General features: G+C 36.2%; 1 protein-coding gene across 2 annotated transcripts in view; it reads left to right on the plus strand.

Moving 5' to 3' along the window:
• Positions 1–381: 381 nt before the first annotated feature.
• The window catches only part of LOC138705782 (ubiquitin-associated domain-containing protein 2-like), a 76,461-nt gene continuing 59,280 nt past the window's right edge, over positions 382–17,562 (plus strand). For both annotated transcript variants that reach the window (XM_069834418.1, XM_069834419.1), the window contains exons 1-2: positions 382–586; positions 1,139–1,269. In XM_069834418.1, the coding sequence (XP_069690519.1) occupies positions 547–586; positions 1,139–1,269 (171 nt within the window). In that variant the 5' untranslated portion in view covers positions 382–546. The remainder of the gene's footprint in view (positions 587–1,138; positions 1,270–17,562) is intronic.

Below are 17,562 nucleotides of genomic sequence, written 5' to 3' on the forward strand. Positions count from 1 at the left end.
TTAAATTTAGCGTACATAAGTTTAGATTAAGTTCCTAGCACGTATTTGACGAAATACTAGGTTTTTCCACTTCAGTTTAACTGATTTATGCAAACGAAATTAAGTTAGCTGACGATTCTAATGTCAGTTATCACCCCGCCCACTTTGTTTTGGGCGCATAAGTTCATTACCGACGGTCGTTCAATTTTCTTCAAACATGGCGGCGCAATGACCACTCTATATCTTTCTCTTTCTAACTCGTTGGTTATAATGGATTCAGTGTCTCTTAACAACACTACTCATTGATTGATACTTTTGAAGACTTAGTTTTCTCTGCTGACGGTAGATGGTACGACTACATCTCCTTTTAAGATGTCCTGTAATCTATGTCATTAAGAGCAGAGGAATATAGCCAAGATCATGTGGTCAGCAAAATGGCTCCGTACCTTGAATTGACAATTGTCATTTTCGATGGTTTAATCTTCGCTTCGAACTTTCAACGAGAATGAGTGTTATTTAACTGAAGTTGTATTGTTCATGTAGAGATAGAAACATATTTCAATAATTATGGCTGCTATTCTGTCTCAATACAGCACGACAGGATTCTGTGAGTTGACCTTAACAGTAGAGCTTCAATAGCTATTGAGGGTATATTTTGGAAAACTACCTAATATCAGTGGAATAATGCTAGGGTCTACTATGTAGGACTAAAAAAATGGGAAAATTTTAGAACACGGACTGCACCTACCAAATTATGTCTTAAAATACTAAAAAGAGCAGATTTGTCTGCGTTTGTCGAATGCGCATCGTTATATTTACGAAAAGGCACTCTTCAGTGCCAATAATTTATTTTGTGTGCACAAGGTTGGAATTTTGAAGTAAGAGGGAAAGGGTGCAGTCCGTGTTCTGGAGTTTATCCAAAAAAAATAGCCGATTCCATTACAATGAAATATATTTTTCAACGTTTAAGAAATAGGCTATTTGAATTCATGACCTTGATTGGAAAATAAATAACTCGTCGAAAATAATGAACTACGCATTTTATCAAATTATTATTATTATTTGTAAACCTTAATATAAGTGAACACATTTATAAAGTATTCAGATATAATTACTGTTGTGTTATGAATTTTGTGACAGTGTTGACATTTTGTTTCAGACAAAGCTCCTGTATCCAAAGGGCTGATGGGTACCATGTTCCTAACATGTACAGCCATGAATATGCCTCTCCTGGCTCATATGCGCAAGTACTTGCTGTGCAAATTACCTGACATCTTTAAGGAAGGAGAGGTGGGATGTATTAACAAATATAATGTTTATGTCAGTTTTGTTATTCATTTTTGGTCATTGTGAGAAAACTCTAACATGATAAACTCCAGAACACGGACTGCAACCTTCCTGATAGTTTCTTCGCAAGTAGCTCTGAATATCAGTATTTTAATATCTTGCACGAGTTCTTGTATGCTTGCGTCCGTCTGTGTGTGAAATTGCCAACTCACTGCGTTTGGACCGTTAGTATACTGAATAAATGCAGGCCTACCATGTCGGGAGGTCAATCTTTCAGGTAGCATGGCTCTTGTCACTTGTTCGCATAGTTGTGTTGAAGTCCCCTTTAGTGCCTATGCTTTCTCCCCTCTTGTGGCAACTTCCTGCATAAAGCGTAAGAGTTGTCCATTTGATGATTTGTTACCAGATCTTTCGTTTTCAAGATGAGGCCTGTATGACATCAAAATTTGTATTTTAGCGACTTGTTGGAAAAAACAGTTCTTCACCAATAACTGGTGACAAATCTGATGGTTTTTAATGCTGTTTACTTGTCTAAAGTAATAGGCTACTGATACTCATATGAATATGTAGACTAGTTCCCGCCTTTAAATCAGCTAATATCAACCATGCACAAATTTATTCATGCAAGAAGTCGGAAGTTTTAAAAATTGTTGTTAAAATGTCTTAATTATTTCAGAGAGACATTTTAAAACTGTTTGGTAAGAAAATGGTATTTCTTTACAATTCCGTTACCAAAGGAAGGTGCCAGTAGGATGTACTTACATACTTGGCTTCTAGCTGGGTTATACATACTATAAACAAAACACAAATTGAGTGGCGATGCAAATATTGCACCAGAATAAGAGTGGAAAGTGCTGTAAACGTGGTGGCTGGCAGAGGCGAGACCACATGCCTTATATGTAGGCTTTTGTCGATACATAGGTAAAGTATCAGTGACAGATTAATTACGTTTGGTTAGTTGTATGCGACCAAAATCACGATCGCTCTAGGTTGAATAACTTCTTTGTTGAATAGTGAAGTATATTGTTGTCCTTTATTTTTTCCATCTTTTGTGTTTAAAATGTTCCCAGTATTGATGGTGACGCTTTCTTTTCCTGTTTGGAGGGAATTTGATGTGACTGATCTCAGGTTCCCTTGATATGTTTAATTTACACTGAAACAGTGGAGTAAAATAATAAATATATATATATATATATATATATATATATATATATATATTGATATATATGTAACTTTTATAACGTTTAACTTTGATGCAAGAAGGTGTCATCCCTCAATACTATTTTAATAATGAGAAATTAAATTCATCCTTAACTCTTCGGATGTGCCTTCATTTCCAGTCAGACATAATATAATCTGGGTCGTCGATGCTATCATCAGTGTAGTTACTCACGTCATCATTTCAATTAATTAATTTTTTTAGAATCTGTTCATTTGGCTACTTTCTCCTTCCGACTTGGTATAGGTTGGCGCCTTATTGCTCAAAACAAATGACTCTTAACATTGATTAGAAAAAGGATATGCATTTACTGCTACGAAATTTGTACTCATACCAGAGCCATCTTTTGACAGAAAGTGCACAATATTATTCCACGTATGTTTGTGTATAAATCTCAATTTTGACAAAAGTGAGGGTTAGCACCTTATTGCACTGAGCCCTTCAATTACCAAAAAATACCATATATTATCGCGTAATTCCTTCCCTTTTTTCCGTAAAATTTTTGGCTGAGAAACGCTGGGGGTGGGGGGAGGAATTTATGTGAATATATTTTCCGAAGGGTGTATAAAGTAGTTTGTTCTGTATGGTTGTGAAACTTGGACTCTCACTCTGAGAGAGGAACATAGGTTAAGGGTGTTTGAGAATAAGGTGCTTAGGAAAATATTTGGGGCTAAGCGGGATGAAGTTACAGGAGAATGGAGAAAGTTACACAACGTAGAACTGCACGCATTGTATTCTTCACCTGACATAATTAGGAACATTAAATCCAGACGTTTGAGATGGGCAGGGCATGTAGCACGTTGGGGCGAATCCAGAAATGCATATAGAGTGTTAGTTGGGAGACCGGAGGGAAAAAGACCTTTAGGGAGGCCGAGACGTAGATGAGAGGATAATATTAAAATGGATTTGAGGGAGGTGGGATATGATGATAGAGACTGGATTAATCTTGCACAGGATAGGGACCGCTGGCGGGCTTATGTGAGGGCGGCAATGAACCTTCGGGTTCCTTAAAAGCCATTTGTAAGTAAGTAAGTAAGTATAAAGTAGCAAAGTGTTTGTAAACGTAAATATAAGTGAAAGAGGTGAGAATGAGATAGACAGTCCAAAGCCACATTTTTAACAAAAGTGGTTTTTTGTGTGAGGTCAGTTCTTACATATAACTTACAAGGAAGCTACTAGTAAAATATTATAAAAATTACTCAACAAATGACACAAGTTTTCTCTGAAGAAATTATAATGCTGCACCTAATAGCATTGAACTCTAAACTTTTAATACACTTTCCTGTAAAATTTTGTCTTTGTGGTTTAGACTATATCATTCTTACCTCTTGAATTTGTTAGTTCAGTTTGGAACAACTGGATAATATGCACGGTAGACCAATGATGGTAGTTGGCATTACTCGCTGGCCAATATAATCGTCGAACTTTGAAAATGTTCTGCCCTTCAATTTGTTTGTTCAGTTTGGAACAACTGGATAATACGCACGGTAGACCAATGTTGGTAGTCAGCATTGCTCGCTGGCCACTATAATCATCGAACTTTGAAAATGTCCTGCACAGAACTGAGTGTCATGTTGCTATATATCAAGTTGAGAGGGCTGGGTAGAGGGATCAGTCTAGCTGTGTCTGTGCTTGTAGGTATATTGTATGTGTTCAAGTCCATTTTACACAGTATGAAATGAGTCTGCCTTCTGTTTCTGGGCGTCCTTTAAAATGTGGTGTGCATATGATTGTTTATAATGTTGCGCAATACCTAAAATCGTAGAAGAAGGAATTTAAATTAAAGTATAATATCGTGCAGTGCAGTAGTGAAGCCACTGGTGTCTCAACCTTAGTTTACTGAAAAATATTATGAAGGAAGGACCCGGGTCTTTATCTGCGAGTCGACAGGTATCCTTTTTTCAAGTCCAAAAAGAAAGTGTAAAGAAAGAAAAAAGTGGATACGTATGAATAAGTTCTCGGAGGGTCAAGTGAGACGGACAATACACGACTTTTATATATTGAAGAAAACCATGCCAACAGTTGCAAAATTGAATGCGGCATTGAAGTTCGGTGAAGGCTTAAATAGTAGCGATGAATGTTGTAGGAAACTTATACGAAAATTGGGATTCCACTGGAAAAAGTGTGCATCAAAGCAAACAATTTTAATTGAAAAACCTGAAATTTTGGTATGCCATGCTAGATACCTAAGGCAAATTCGAGAGCACAGAAGGAAGAACAGACCTATAATTTATTTAGACGAAATGTACATTAATGCTTCATATTCTATTAATTATTGCTGGCAATCTACACAAGAAATAGGTGTCACGACATCAGTCGGAAAAGGTCAGCGTCTTATTATTGGACATGCAGGAGGTGAGGAAGGTATTGTGAAGGATGCACAATTGATATTTAAATCCAAGCAAAAATTGGGTGACTACCACAATGTCATGAACAGTGCTAATTTTTGTAAGTGGCTTGAAGATAAGGTTTTTATCAAATCTCCCAAACAATAGTGTCGTTGTAATGGACAGTGCCAATTACCACTGCATGCAAATTGCAAAAAGGACCAATGCAGCGACACTAAAAAGAACATAATTCAGTGGTTGAGAACAACGATGTGTCATTTGATGAAAACAGCAGGAAACCCGAGTTATTAGAAGTAGGGGTTGGAGTGCCTAAAGAAAAACATTATATAATAGGCAGAATGCTCAGGATCCATGGACATGATATTTTGCTCCGATATCATGCCGACTTTAATGCAATTGAGGCTGGATAACTTATTTCACCGGCATTATCACCTGCATTTTATTCAGATGCTAAATAACCTAGATGTTGATACAGCATCGTAAAATAACCCAATAAAATAAATAAATAAAAATCCAATTGAGTTGGTTTAGAGTGACATAAAAGGAGCAGTGTTGAAAGAATTAACAGCGGATGCATTAAATTAAAAAATGGTGTTGTGTGAGGATCTATTTTCGAAGTTTTCAGTAGAGAAATGCTGAAGATGCTGCAAGATAGAAAACGCTTATTGGGAATCCGATGTGTTAATGGAAGAAACAATTGAGAGCATTATAATAATGCCAGGAGGTGACACTGATTCGGAAGATTCAGAGAGTTTGAAAAATGATTCTGTGTACTGTAACATGATGCACGAGCTTGAATGTCGTCACTAACCCCACCTCCAGCTTTAGTCACGTGAGTATGATGTATACACAAGGATATTTTCAAAGTTGTCGAGTTATTGTCACTGGGCCATCCTGTGCTGTGTCAAACAATAGACAATCGAAATGGTAGTAGTAAAATTTGGGACTATATTCTTAAACAATTCACTCCATTAATCAATTGCAAGGTACAATGACGGTGTTTTGAATGCACCAAAAGAAAATGTAGATGTAGTAAGATCTTAAAGTAGGTTACCGCAATGAAATAAAGGTAGAAAAAGGTGTGTTTCAGGGAATATCATTCAAATGAAGGAAAGTAATTTCTGGTTGATGTCCACCGAAGTGTTAAGTACGTAATTATGACCGCGTTGCCATTCTATTTGTGGTCTACAGAAAATACTTCGTCTTTTACGAAGAAAACTTCTAGTGGCCATGAAATTATTCACCGCTTTCATCATATTATTGTTTATCAATATTACGAAACAGAATCTATCATAAGGGCCATGACCGACAGGATCATTTTGGCTGCCTGCGCATGCGCGGACTTGGTTAACAAAAACCTAAACTAACCAAACCTAACCTTCGTGTAATATGCAAGACGTGTAACCGGAGCAAGAAAAGATCGTCTTAATTTGATCTGGAATGTACACACGAAAATAAATAAATTCAAGTAAGGATCACGCTGCCACTGCATGAGAGATCTGTGCATGCGTCACAGCGAAACTGTTCCTTCGCGAGGCCTCATCTAAGCCACGTAATCTACTCGAAATATTTATGCAAATACATCTTGCCACGAACAGTGGTGCTATCTCTCAGTAATGTTCAGAATGAAGGAGGTAGAGAGAGAGAGAGAGAACAAATTTCTCTTTCTAACGACACCACAAACCGTCGCATGTCCTATGCTGGCGACATTGTGTAATTAGTTCAATTTGGTCGTAACTATAATGGAATGGTTCAAAGCTACCATAGCATATTCTCCAGTTTAGTGTTCAGTTTAATTATGGATTTTGGCTCTAAGTCTCGGATTTTTTATCTGACATTTAACAATGAGTCTTGTCTGTACTCTGTCATAATTTCCAATGCTTATACAGAGTATTCACAGAAAGCGGCTTTCACTGAGGTAAATGCTGTCAGCCTTTTACTGTTGTAGATCAAAAGCAAGTGCTGAAATAATTTCTACATTTCCCCTGGATCAAGCGAGGCAAGGTTTTGTATTGTGTAGTATGGACAGATAACACAGACTGAAGGGACTCAAGGTCAGAGCATAAGTATACAGCTGACCTCCATTCAGTTCAGTTTAGTTTGTGACAATACAGTACACATTAGGATAGCTAATCTTCATTTACAATATGTATAAAGTGCGCCATGGAATAAATTAAGCTTACGGGAATCGTTAAACAATACAAAATAAACAGTATCATTATTCAGGCGATAAAACTTTCCATGATAAATCATTATACGAAAATTAAAATGCACAGCAAGCTTTCAACTGGATTTTATGTCGCAAAAGGTCTACGACAAGGATGTCCCCTATCACCAATCTTATTAAAAATATATGTACAAAATGACAAAATGCTTTAACAGTCTGAAAAAAGAAATGTTACAAATTGGAGTATTACTAACAGAGGATACAATTTATTCACTACTATTTGCAGATGATCAGTTATTAGTTGCAGAAGTTTATGAAGATATAGAATACATGATACGGAAATTGATAAGAGGAATATGAAAAAAGGGGTTTAAACATTAATCTGATGAAAACAAATTACATGGCAATTGGGACATATTCAAAAGACTTAATGTTAGAAGATGGAAAAGGAACCATAAATTATTGTGAAGAATACACATACTTGGGACTGAAAATCATGAAAAGCGGCAACCATGAAGACATAAATGGAAGAGTAAACAAACGAAGGATAGCAATATCAAGACTAAATAGCATTTTATGGGACCGAGATACTACAATAAAAACAAAAACGAACATTTATAATTCAGTTGTAAAAAGCACAATCACATATGGATGAGAGACATGGCATTTGAAATGAAGAACAATACATAAATTACATTTGACTGAAATGGATTTCTGGCGATGATCTGCAAGGATTTTGAGGAGAGAAAAAATCAGGAACAATGTGATAAAGGAAAAAATGAAGCTGAAAGGATTCCTTGTAGAAGACATTATAACAGCACAGTTAAGATGGTTTGGCCATATAAAAAGATTGACGGAAGACAGATTACTGAAAAAGATTTATGAATGGATTCCGACGGGAAGAAGAAAGAGAGGAAGACTGAACTTAACCTGGACAAAGGAAATAGAACATTGAGTGAGAGAGGTTTAGAGGAGGGATGAAGGTGGGATAGGGCAGAGAAATATTCTCTCTGGCACCGGGATTCGAACCCTGGTTTTCAGCTCTATGTGCTGATGCTTTATCCACTAAGCCACACCAGATTCCAGTTCTGATGCCAGATCGAATCCCCTCAGATTAACTTCTCTCAGTTTTACGTTTGGTGGCCTACCCTCGTGTACTGTGTCATAGAACATGTGACTATGAGTGACTAAGTGGTCGAGATCTGAAGGGATGAGCTCCGTCTTGAATCACTAAATGATTACTTACGCATATCATATTATTATGATGTACTGAAGTACATATGATATTTCCGTGCAGGAATTCTGCGTTATCATATGATGGATGGATAAAACAGAGAAAAATTCTTTCCGGCACCTGGACTCGGAACTCGTGTTTTCAGCTCTACGTGCTGATGCTTTATCCACTAAATCACATCAGATTCTAGTTCCACTTTTTTTTTTGTTCTGTCCATCCTTCATCATATGATAATGCAGAATTCCTGCACGGAAATATCATATGTACTTCAGTACATCATAATAATATATGTGTAAGTAATCACTTAGTGATTCAAGACAGCGGTCATCCCGTTGGATACTGGCCACTTAGTCACTCATAATGAGTGCATCTCTATACATAGCGCTTTGGACATTGTGCCATTGTCACATATTCTGTGACACAGTACATGAGGGTAGGCCACCAAAGGGAAAACTGAAACTGAGGGGATTCGATCCGGTATTGGAACTGGAATCTGGTGTGGCTTAGTGGATAAAGCGTCAGCACGTAGAGCTGAAAACCCGGGTTCGAGTCCCGGTGCCGGATAGAATTTTTCTGTATTCTATCCATCCTTCGTCATATTATGATAATGCAGAATTCTTGCACAGAAATATCATATGTACTTTGGTACATCATACTTACAGACGGCTTTTAAGGAACCTGCAAGTTCTTTGCCACCCTCACATAAGTCTGCCATTGGTCCCTATCCTGTGCAAGATTAATCCACTTTTTATCATCATATCCCACCTCCCTCAAATCCATTTTAATATTATCCTCCCATTTACGTCTCACCTCCCAAAAGATCTTTTTCCCTCCGGTCTCCCAACTAACACATTATATGCATTTCTGGATTCACCCATACATGCTACATGCCCTGCCCATCTCAAACATCTGGATTTAATGTTCCTAATTATGACTTCGGTACATCATAATTATAAAATTAGAGGAGGGAGATTGGGAGAATAGAGATGAGTGGCAAGTGACTATAAATTCTTGAAATGGGTACAGGGAGTTGTTAAAGACATTGTAAACCTGTGAAATAAATAAGTTAGCCTATTATGAAGAAATACTATTTGATTCAACAATCCAGAATTTATTTAAAAGCATGAGAGAAAACTGCTCATTTTTAAATAAGAAAAGGCACATAAATCACGTTCTAAGTGAAGAAAGCTTGATGACATACTGTAGGCCAGTGGTTCTCAGCCTTTTTAGGTCGGGAACCTACCTGGAAGAATAATATATAAGTTCATAAGAGTCACAAGTTAAATTATATAGTACAGCTTAAAAAAAGCTGTGTTATTAGAAAACTGAATTACTCTAACTAGATCCTGATATTTAAAATAAAATGCTCTGTACTCTCCAGACTAGTGTGAGGCCCGCCTTTTTAAGTTGGCTTCAAGATAATGAGGTGAAATTTGAATTTTCTTAACAGTTTAAGCTAGGTATTTAAACATTTGTACAGATATTAGGTCTGTAAATAGCCTTTGTGCAAAGTTTCGTGTCATTTGGTCCAAAATTGTATGAATTATTAACATTTTTGTGAATTTTAATTGAAGAGTCCACTGCAAGAATGATGGATGTCACTTTCTTGTCGAAAATGAACCAAGACTGTCAATGCATAGCTTAAACATATAAAATGTACATGGAGAGTTATATGGCATTAACACTGAGAGTCATTGTCCAGTAATGATCGGAAAATCACAGTTAAGCTTTGAGCACTAAGCATTTCAAACTTTCAATTGCTTCTCCTGAAAAATGTATTCCAAATGACGTCCATCATTCTTGCAGTGGACTCAATTGTATTTTTAAAAGTCACTTCTCTTCCCCTAAATTTAAAACTTTCTGCCTTAAATTTGCTCCACATACCTTTCAAACTCCCTGAAGCATAATTTGGTGTTTATATTGTTCAAATTATTCCTCAAGAGCTGGGAAAGTAATATTTTATGTAGTCAAATGTACAAAATTATGATGTCTAGCAGAAAAAAAAAATTCCTCCCAAAATCTCGAAGTTTAAAGAAAATCGTGATAGCATTGTAGCTGATTGCATTTCTAAGAAGACTCGGAAAAATATCATGTACATGGTACAAAATTTGCAGGAGTAGCATTTTTAGTAAAGCAATAGGCCTACATAAGAAAAATGGATTGTAGCATTTAGAGAGGAGTGGCCGTTTAAAGGACCATCCAGAACATGCAACCTTCTAAAAATGGCGCCCCAAAACAATGATTGACGAGTCCTATCTGCATGGAAATTTGTGGAGAGATTCTCTGAAACATATACTTACTTACTTTTAGAGAACCTGGGAGTTCATTCCCACTCTCACATAAGTCCACTATCGATTCCTATCCTGAGGAAGATTTATCCAGTCCCCAGCATCGTATTCCACCTTTTTCAAATCCATTTTAATATCTTCCCATCTACGTCTTGGCCTCTCCAAAGATCTTTTTTCCTCAGGTCTCCCAGCTAACATTCTATACGCATTTCTGGATTCACCCATATGTGCTACATGCCATGCCCATCTCCATCTCCATCTGGACTTAATGTTCCTAATTATGTTAGATGAAAAATAGAATGTGTGCAGTTCTGCGCTGTGTAACTTTTTCCATTCTCCTGTAACTTCATCCCTCATAGCCCCAAATATTTTCCTAAGAACCTTATTCTCAAATCCCTTAGCCTCTGTTCCTCTATCAAAGTGAGAGTTCAAGTTTCACAACCATACAGAACAACCTGTAATAAATTATAATATTGTTTTATAAATTCTAATTTTCAGTTTTTTTGAGAGCAGACTGGCTGACAAAAGCTTCTCACCGAATAATAACAGGCATTTCCCATATTTATTCTTCATTTAATTATCTCCCAAGTGTAATTTATATTTGTTACTCTTCCAAGATATTTGAATTTTTCCACCTCTTCAAAGGATAAATTTCCAATATTTATATTTCCATTTCGTATTATATTCTGGTCACGAGACATAATCATATATATTGTTTTTTCGGGATTTACTTCAAAACCTATCTCACTACTTGCTTCAGTTAAATTTCCGTGTTTTGCCTAATAGTCTAGTTTATGGGTTTTCTCCTAACATATACGTCATCACATAAACAAGCAGGTGATGTAGCTCATTCAATCTCTGTTTTTCTGGACTTTCATAATGGCGTATTCTAGAGCATAGATGTCCAATTGTAACTCGTACAAGATAACCTTTGGCATAAGCAACCTGCAGTGCATATTCTTTACGGTTGTTTTTTCGATTTTATGTGGAAAGTTATTGACCTGAGCAGAGCATGCTTGACATGCAATATCTCCTGATTCTATAGGTGTTCAGACACCCATGTTCTAGAGAAAAGTTAAAAAGTAAAAGTGATTGAGCATTGTCTTGCTTTGATCCACAGTGAATTGGAAAAGCATCAGACAGAAACAGGCCTGTACAGACTCTGCTGTATGTTTCACTGAGACATGTTTTAATTAATTGAACTAGTTTATTGGGAATACCAGATTTAATAAGAGTATTATATGAACTTCTCTCTTAACCAAGTCATGTGCCTTTTTGATATCTATGAATAAGTGATCTGCTGTGCTCTTATACTCCCGTTTTTCTCCAATATCTGTCGAATAAGAAAAATATGACCAATAGTCGATCTATTACGCCTAAAACCACATTGATGGTCCCCAATAATTTCATCTACATATAGTTAAATCTTCTCAAAAAAATATTGAACAAGATTTTGTACGAGGTCAATAAAAGTGATAGTCCTCGAAATCTACGAAAGGTGGGTACAGCTATGAACTCCTCCATTGTTCTGGTACAATTTTCTTTTTCAAAATAGCAAGTACAAGCTTATAAATTTCATTAGTTAATACGTTTCCACCCTCTTGTAAATTAATTCAGCTGGATTGATCTATACCTGGACACTTGTAATTTTTTTACTTTTCTATCGCAATTTTTACTTCAGAAAGTATGGGTTTGGGTATAAAAAGCTCAACAGTTTGTATTTGAATATTGTCCTAATCATATTTGACCTATGTACATTTAGTAGTTGCCCAAAGTAGTTTTTCCATCTGTTTAGGATGGAATGAGTGTCTGCAAGCAAGTTACTATTCTCATCCTTGATTGTGTTTACCCTTGCTGATATCCTTTCTTAAATTACTTTATACTTTTGTATAAATCCCTAGTGTTTATATTCTTTCTATTTGTTTCTACCTCAGTTTTTCCTTCAAGTAATCTCTCTTTTTGTTCCTAAGTATATGACTTGCTTCCCATCTTTCATTGAAATAATTATCTCTATTCACCTGGACTAAATCCTGTAAGAATTTCAGTTTTGCCTGTTTCATTCTTCTACTACTGTGAAACAATCTTGATCAAACTACTTGTTATTTTTCTTAATTTTATAATAAGCTGTGCTCTGCTCAGCTACAATTTGGATATTAGGCCTATATTTTGATCTGATATTTTCCCATATGCTATTAATATCTAACTCAACTTCGTCGGAACTGTCTAAAGTGGCAAACATAATATTTTAAATTTCAACCTGATAATTTTGTTTAGTTTCCTCGTCTTTTAATTTCTGAATTAATATTAACTTGTTGCTCTATTTGCTTGGGTACTGATAGTCTTTCTCTTAATTCTCCAGTTACAAAATAATGGTTAGAATCACAGTCTGCCCCTCTGGAGGATCATATGTCTACTATACTAGTATGTCTTCGTTTATCTATCAAGATGTAATCTTTTTGGTTGTGTCAGTCCTTCTGGAGAAGTCCAAGTATATTTATGTATATTGTTATTTGGAGGAATGTTATACTTTTGAGAATTAAATTTTTTGATGTGTCAGAGTTGACTAATCTAACTCCATTATCATTACTATTTATGTGTAAGCTCTCTCTTCCAATAGTCGGTTTAAAAATATTATTCCATCCTAGTTTAGCATTGAAATCTCCAATAAAATTTTCATATTATATCTAGATAGCTGATCAAAAGTGTGTTCCAATTCCTCATAGAAGCTATTCTTTATATATGGTCGTCATTCTCTTGTGTAGGGGCATGAGCATTTATAACTATGAAATCGCACCATCTACCTTTAAGTACTATATGCGATAGATAACCTGTCACTGATAAATTCGACTATTTTTACTGCTGATTTTATTCTTTTTTGGATAAAGATTAGATTTATTTGTATTGTCATCAACATTTATATTAGTTAGGGTGAACCATCACATTTCTGTATACAGGTTTCATCATAACTTTCTATTACATTTACCTACAGTTAGTATGCAATCCCAACAGCCTGTTAAACTAATAACTCTTCTACCTCTGCTATTAACTTAACTCAAAACAGTCAATTTCTCCTTATTGATATTAAATATCCGCCATCTGTTCGTGCCACACTTATGTTCCTTCCAGCTTCTATTTTTACTAACATAAATTTATATGTAATTCTGACTTTATACGTTTCATCTTACTCATTATACTTTACAGTATATTATTCTGTTGATCATTATTACTTTATCAAAATATTGTTCTTAAATTTTAACTGACTATCCTGTTTAAAATCACTATACTAACATTACCTATTTAACATTTAACACTTCACATGTTTTTACTCATTGGGATCCTTTTTTCTTCCTAATACACATCATTATAATGTTGTGTCAGTGTGCCTGGGGAAAACCCAGGGAAGGAATACAGATCCTAGCATGAAAGGTTTTTGGTTGTCTCTAACAATAATTATTTTAAGAAAAGGCATCATCAAGTTAACAATTTAATGAACAAAAACCAAACAGTAGAGAGTATTACTACAAATTACAAATACTATACTAAAGTAACAAATTATGAAAATAGCTACACAAAAAATAACCCCGAATATAGGGCTGGTGGCAAAGAATAATTTTAAGGATACCCAAACTGTAATGCTAACTAAATATTTCTTGGAAAGAGAAAACTAATGATTTAACATTAGATGGGGAATAATAATAATAATGATATCCACTGGGAAAAGATATAAATCCTGTGGAATTACAAACAATATCCACACTGGACAAGAGCTGGCTCAAGTAAAAGTAATAAAGTACAGAACTCCAACCTTGGGATGACGCGGATCACAATCCACGTAGCAACACCGTCATAGACATGCACAACTATTACCACACACCAAAATTTTCCATACTAAGAATCTTCTCTAGTTGTGTAGCGATGATAACAATACTCCGCAACTCGGAATATAACCAATAATAGGAAGCCGGCCAAGGCTCTGCTTACGATGAGATGGGTCGTAGCTGGGTCTGTGCGGCTATCACACCAAATAAGCGTCCTGTCGAAGTGAGTCCTCCATATAGTCGACTATATTCCTGTCCAGTTAGCCGGGCAAACCCAAGCTTTGACAATCACGGGCTGCAGGCTGCCAATGAGTGATAAGCTGAAGCTTGCAGACAACTTGTTCTGGGTATCTCCTTCTGCTGAGTGAGCTCGTCCCCACGAGGCAGCTGGTTCCTTCTTCACCAGGCAACGTACAATCCCCCAGTCTCCAATCAGAGACGTGCAAAAAGGGGGTGCATTCAAGAATAGAAAACAACAAGATATAGCCACCAACATACAAAAAATATCCCTGCAGCATGTAAATATAGCACAATAATAATCTTGTTAAATCTTGACATTAGTATCTAGTCACTTTAGCTTAATTATCCATTCCTTAACCACAAGCAACACTCAGAATAAATTATCAAAAATTATAATTACTCTCACTAATATAATCTTTCATAAACTTCACTACATCACTTTCAAAGATTTACTTCTTTACAATAAACTTCTGTCGGTAACTATATTTATTAACTAACTACTGTTTTAATTTCCTAACATCCATTTCAATTCTATCACTTCCTAACTGATCTCTATATCCAAGTTCCCCTAAACACACTTTCATCACACTAAACACGATTTACAACATTAGATCACCAAACTACTATGTTGCAATTCCTTTCATATTTTTATTTATTTCTTACCACTCATGCACCAACTTCTAAGATTGTAACTTTTTTGGCTCTTAAGTCTACTCGTCAGTGATAAAATGCTGCCCTGTGGTGATGAAAGCATAATCTCTTCACCCCTCATCCTCGTCACATCCTGACCTCTTGATCTCCCATAATGCTCCCTCGTTTCTGCTTCTTGCTGACTCATATAGGCTAGGCCATATGTTGCTGCATTGTTTTACTCGGTCTGCTACTCCAATTTGGCTCAGGAGATTCCTGACTGGGTCCTGCTCGGTCGTCACTTTTGTTCATTGGATGTCTGGTCTCTAATGCGGGCTTTAATTCCTTCCATACTTCATTCTGCTGACTCAATCGTTCCTCGCCTTCATGAACCAACTCATCTATAATCTCTTCCGATTGTTCGGTATTCACTTTAGTAGGGAACGAAATATGCATAGAACTATTTTTTTCTTTCATCAGGTAATTTTTACTCTCGGATACCTGGGGTTTCTGTGAATTGAAGTTCCTCTGACAATATTCCAAATCATACAGGTTTCCATTTATCTTTATTTTATCGTTCATTAAGATCACAAACTGACCTCTCGATCTCGCTTCTTTCATAAATAGTAGTAACATCTTTCTCTTACTCCTTGTTTGCACACTGTAGTCCTGCTCAAATTTTATGTTCGTACCTCTCAGCATATTCAAGTGATCTAAGATAAACAATTTTGTCCTCATACTTGTAAATTTCACTAGTATGGGACAATTTTTCCCTCTTCCAATTCTGAAGGCATCTTCAATCTGATCATTGTTCAGATTCAGACCAAAAATCTCATTACACAAATGAGTTACTGAATTGTGTTTTTCTAGTCCATTTTCACGCCGGTCTTCCTCCATTCCAAAAGTAATTTTTTCTTCCTCAGCTGGAATTCGAAGTGTTTTATCTTGTTCTGCAGTTGGTCATTCTCTTGTTGAAGTTTCTTTATGCTCTCAGTATTCTTCACAATTTCTTCCTTCAGTCTGGATATTGTACTGTTCAGTTCATTGAAGTTCTTTTTGTTGCCTTGAATCCCTCTTTCATCTCTCCATGGATTGATAATAAAAGTGAAGTATCTTTTCTATTTGTCGGCCCCGGGTTTAACTCAACACTTCCAATTATCAGTAACATTGTCAATACTATTTCTATTGCTTGAAGTAGTTGATCATAGCCCAAGGGGCTCTGACGTCTTAACACTTCACCCATTTTTATGATGAATCTTCCTATTCTTGCCCGATACACACACAACTCAACCTCCATCATGCTTACTCAATTCATTTGCGAAGTAGCCTATTCAAAATTAACTTAGTGTCCACTGTTGCTCTTGATTAATAATACACACTGTTTTCCACTATATTATATTCCACTTCTATCTAGTGCGAATATTTGAAATATCAATAAACAATGGTACTGTCCCATGAGATTGGAGAGATGCAATAGTGGTGCCAATTTATAAGTCAGGGTCTCGCTCAGATACAAAAAATTACAGACTGGTCAGCCTCACCTCTGTGGTTTGAAAGCAGATGGAACACTTGATTTCAGCATATCTAAGGCAGCATTGGAATGATTCAAATTGGTTACATGACTGTCAGCATGGGTTTCTGGGAGCTACTCATGTGAGAGTCAATTAGTAACTGTATGTCAGGATTTAGCAGACAGAATAGATTCAAATAGCCAAGTAGATGCAGTGACTATTGACTTTTCACGCGCATTTGATGTAGTCCCACACGATATATTGTTGGTTAAACTACAATCAACAGGGATTGACTTCAGAGTACTCCAGTGGATCAAGGAATTTTTAACTTGTTGCACTCAAACTACAGGTGGCGGAGGAATTATCAAACCCAATTGAAATTACTTCTGGAGTCCCACAGGGGAGTGTCTTGGGGCCTCTTCTATTTCTGGCTTTTGTAAATGATCTGCCAGTTAACATCTTGTCCAGGGTTCGCTTATTTGCAGATGATTGTATCATATACAGGGAAATAAAAAGTAATGAAGATACTACTATTCTTCAGAATGACCTCAATAGAATAAATGATTGGGCAATGGCCAACAAAATGAAAATAAATTCTCTAAAGAGCAAAGCCATCAGCTTTACAAGAAAAAAGAAATAAAATAATCGGATCGTATATGTTAGGGGGTGCTGCATGTTGGAATCTTACAGATTAGAGCATATTAAGACGCTGGAAAAGATTTAAAAAATGTGCTCTTAAGTGTTGTCGTAATAATTTACCATTAAAGTGGGACACACTCACGGACAGGAGAACGCAAATTCGATTATGCGCAATGTTCAAAACATACAGAGGTGAGCCTGC

Source organism: Periplaneta americana, chromosome 9 (assembly GCF_040183065.1).
Source record: "Periplaneta americana isolate PAMFEO1 chromosome 9, P.americana_PAMFEO1_priV1, whole genome shotgun sequence".
Classification (NCBI taxonomy): domain Eukaryota; kingdom Metazoa; phylum Arthropoda; class Insecta; order Blattodea; family Blattidae; genus Periplaneta; species Periplaneta americana.